Source organism: Colobus angolensis, unplaced genomic scaffold (assembly GCF_000951035.1).
Source record: "Colobus angolensis palliatus isolate OR3802 unplaced genomic scaffold, Cang.pa_1.0 Scaffold577, whole genome shotgun sequence".
Taxonomy (NCBI): domain Eukaryota; kingdom Metazoa; phylum Chordata; class Mammalia; order Primates; family Cercopithecidae; genus Colobus; species Colobus angolensis.
Window position 1 is genome coordinate 253,454 of NW_012119343.1, and position 3,132 is coordinate 256,585.

General features: G+C 48.3%; 1 protein-coding gene across 1 annotated transcript; it reads left to right on the plus strand.

Annotated features, from left to right (window-relative positions):
• The first annotated feature begins 657 nt into the window (after window positions 1-657).
• Window positions 658-1,986, plus strand: LOC105526117 (atypical chemokine receptor 3-like). The gene has a single exon (XM_011962008.1). It carries the CDS (start codon window positions 988-990, stop codon window positions 1,984-1,986), a length of 999 nt encoding a protein of 332 aa, XP_011817398.1. The 5' UTR covers window positions 658-987.
• Window positions 1,987-3,132: the final 1,146 nt, after the last annotated feature.

Genomic DNA, 3,132 nt, shown 5'->3' on the forward strand with positions numbered 1-3,132 from the left:
TCTGGAGAAATCACTGCCAGATAACAATGGTATCCTGTGGCTGAATTCTGGCTGGCAGTGAAATGGTGATGGAGTGTTGGTCTCACCTCAGGTCAGCAGGGAAAACAGTTGGGAAAATCATCAGCCCTCCTGAAATGCAGCAGGTGGTGGTTTTTGTGCTTTGAGTCTTGGCACACTTTGCTCTTGAAGCAGTTGAACAGATAAAGGAATGGGAAAACAGGTGCTGACACAGAGCTTGAGACAGCTGCTTGGTTGCCCTTCATTGAAAACCACACTGTCAGCCCAGAGTCTTCAGGTTTGGGGCGCAGCGAAGCTGTGGCCACCTCGCGTAGGCTCACTGTGTTTCCAGAGGCTTTGTGACTGCACACTGGGGCTGCCCGAGACCCAGGTTTACATGTGAATTTAGCAGAAAAGTAAAGAGTGCTGAGTCACATTTTAAATGCAAACTTGAAGGAGGATTTGAAATGCTTTCATTAAGACACCAAAGCAGGACACTTGTAATACAGCGGTGCCAGGAGCAGACAACCCTGCCATTCTTTGGGGACGTAGATAAAATGGCTCCACTGTCCCCTGCTGAGAGCGAGCAGGCCATCAGCATCGCGGTGGCTGGGGCTCAGCTGCCTGACGTCTCCTTGGCCCCTGTACTGTGTTGATTTCACACCCTGGGCACAGCCAGACTGGCGGTGTCTTGAGAACACAGCCGTGAAAAGATGGAGAAAGCAAGCACTGTTTCTGTCCTGGAGCACCACATGGATTTAGATTCGGAGTATGTTTTATTTTGTTTTGGAGAGTTTTATTATGTATTTTTTTTTCTCCCTTTGTTGCAGAGACATTACAGAGCTAAACCCAAACAGCTGAGCCTCTCAGGGTCCTGGAAAAGCATTTTGCCTGAAACTGGAGTGTTTCCTAATGAAGTGACTTTTCTCTTCCATCTTTCTTGTTTGCTTGGTTTTCTCGTAGGTCATTGGATTGCCTGCCCTCAGAACGATGGATCCGCATGTCTTCGACTACTCGGAGCCAGGGAACTTCTCGGACATCAGCTGGCCATGCAACAGCAGCGACTGCATCGTGGTGGACACGGTGATGTGCCCCAACATGCCCAACAAAAGTGTCCTGCTCTACACGCTCGCCTACATTTACATTTTCATCTTCTTCATCGGCTTGATCGCCAACTCCGTGGTGGTCTGGGTGAACATCCAGGCCAAGACCACAGGCTACGACACGCGCTGCTACATCCTGAACCTGGCCATCGCCGACCTGTGGGTCGTCCTCACCATCCCAGTCTGGGTGGTCAGCCTCGTGCAGCACAACCGGTGGCCCATGGGGGAGCTCACGTGCAAGGTCACACACCTCATCTTCTCCATCAACCTCTTCGGCAGCATCTTCTTCCTCACGTGCATGAGCGTGGACCGCTACCTCTCCATCACCTACTTCAACACCTCCAGCAGCAGGAAGAAGATGGTACGCCGTGTCGTCTGCGTCCTGGTGTGGCTGCTGGCCTTCTGCGTGTCTCTGCCAGACACCTACTACCTGAAGACCGTCACGTCTGCGTCCAACAATGAAACCTACTGCCGGTCCTTCTACCCTGAGCACAGCATCAAGGAGTGGCTGATCGGCATGGAGCTGGTCTCTGTGGTCTTGGGCTTCGCCGTTCCCTTTTCCGTCATCGCCGTGTTCTACTTCCTGCTGGCCAGAGCCATCTCAGCATCAGTTGACCAGAAGCAGCACAGCAGCCGGAAGATCATCTTCTCCTACGTGGTGGTCTTCCTCGTCTGCTGGCTGCCCTACCACGTGGCGGTGCTGCTGGACATCTTCTCCATCCTGCACTACATCCCTTTCACCTGCCGGCTGGAGCACGCCCTCTTCACAGCCCTGCACGTCACACAGTGCCTGTCGCTGCTGCACTGCTGCGTTAACCCTGTCCTCTACAGCTTCATCAATCGCAACTACAGGTGCAAGCTGATGAAGGCCTTCAACTTCAAATAGTCGGCCAAAACAGGGCTCACCAAGCTCATCGATGCCTCCAGAGTCTCAGAAACGGAGTACTCTGCCTTGGAGCAGAGCACCAAATGATCCACCCTGGAGAGGCTCTGGGACGGGGTTGCTTGTTTTTGAACAGGGTGACGGGCCCTGTGGTGTTCTAGAGCAAAGCAAAGTAGCTTCGGGTCTTGATGCTTGAGTGGCGCGAAGAGGGGAGCACGTGCCCCCTGCATCCATTCTCTCTTTCTCTTGACGACGCGGCTGTCGTGTGGCTGTACGTGCCGACAGTCTGGCAACAGGCAGAGCTGTGTCATGCAGCAGTGCTGTGCGTCAGAGCCAGCTGAGGACGGGCTTGCCTGGACTTCTGTAAGATAGGATTTTCTGTGTTTCTCGAATTTTTTATATGGTGATTTGTATTTAAATTTTAAGACTTTATTTTCTCACTATTGGTGTACCTTATAAATGTATTTGAAAGTTAAATATATTTTAAATATTGTTTGGGAGGCATAGTGCTGACATATATTCAGAGTGTTGTAGTTTTAAGGTTAGCTTGACTCCAGTTTTGACTAAGGATGACACTAATTGTTAGCTGTTTTGAAATTATATATATATATAAATATATAAATATATGCCAGTCTTGGCTGAAATGTTTTATTTACCATAGTTTTATATCTGTGTGGTGTTTTGTACCGGCACGGGATATGGAAGGAAAACTGCTCTGTAATGCAGTTTGTGACGTTGATAGTGTTGTAAAGTCACATTTAAAAAAAACAAAAAACTGTTTCAGACTGCAAATCTGTGCACACAACGAACAGTCACATTTCAGAGAGTTCTCTCAATTTGTAAGTTTTTCTTTTAATAAAGATTTTTGTTTCCTAAAAATGCATCAAGTCTCAGTTTTAAAAGTGTGTTTTGGCACTTGAGTAGCATGCGTGGTAGTAACACATGGATAGATACGGCACACACAGGCCAACTGAATGAAGATTTTAGAAAAAGAGTGCTACCGTAAAGCAAAATCCACCAGGTTGACTTGTTTGAAATGATATAAAAAGAAAAACACTTGGGCATACTGCATGGTTTTTATTCATTTATTTATTTTTTATTTTCAGGCAATAACGTGTTTGGTGGGGGTGGGGGGTGATTGCTAGGGTC

Coding starts and splice junctions, on each gene's coding strand:
- LOC105526117 (XM_011962008.1), top strand. CDS start 988: ATGGATCCGCATGTCTTCGACTACTCGGAGCCAGGGAACTTCTCGGAC.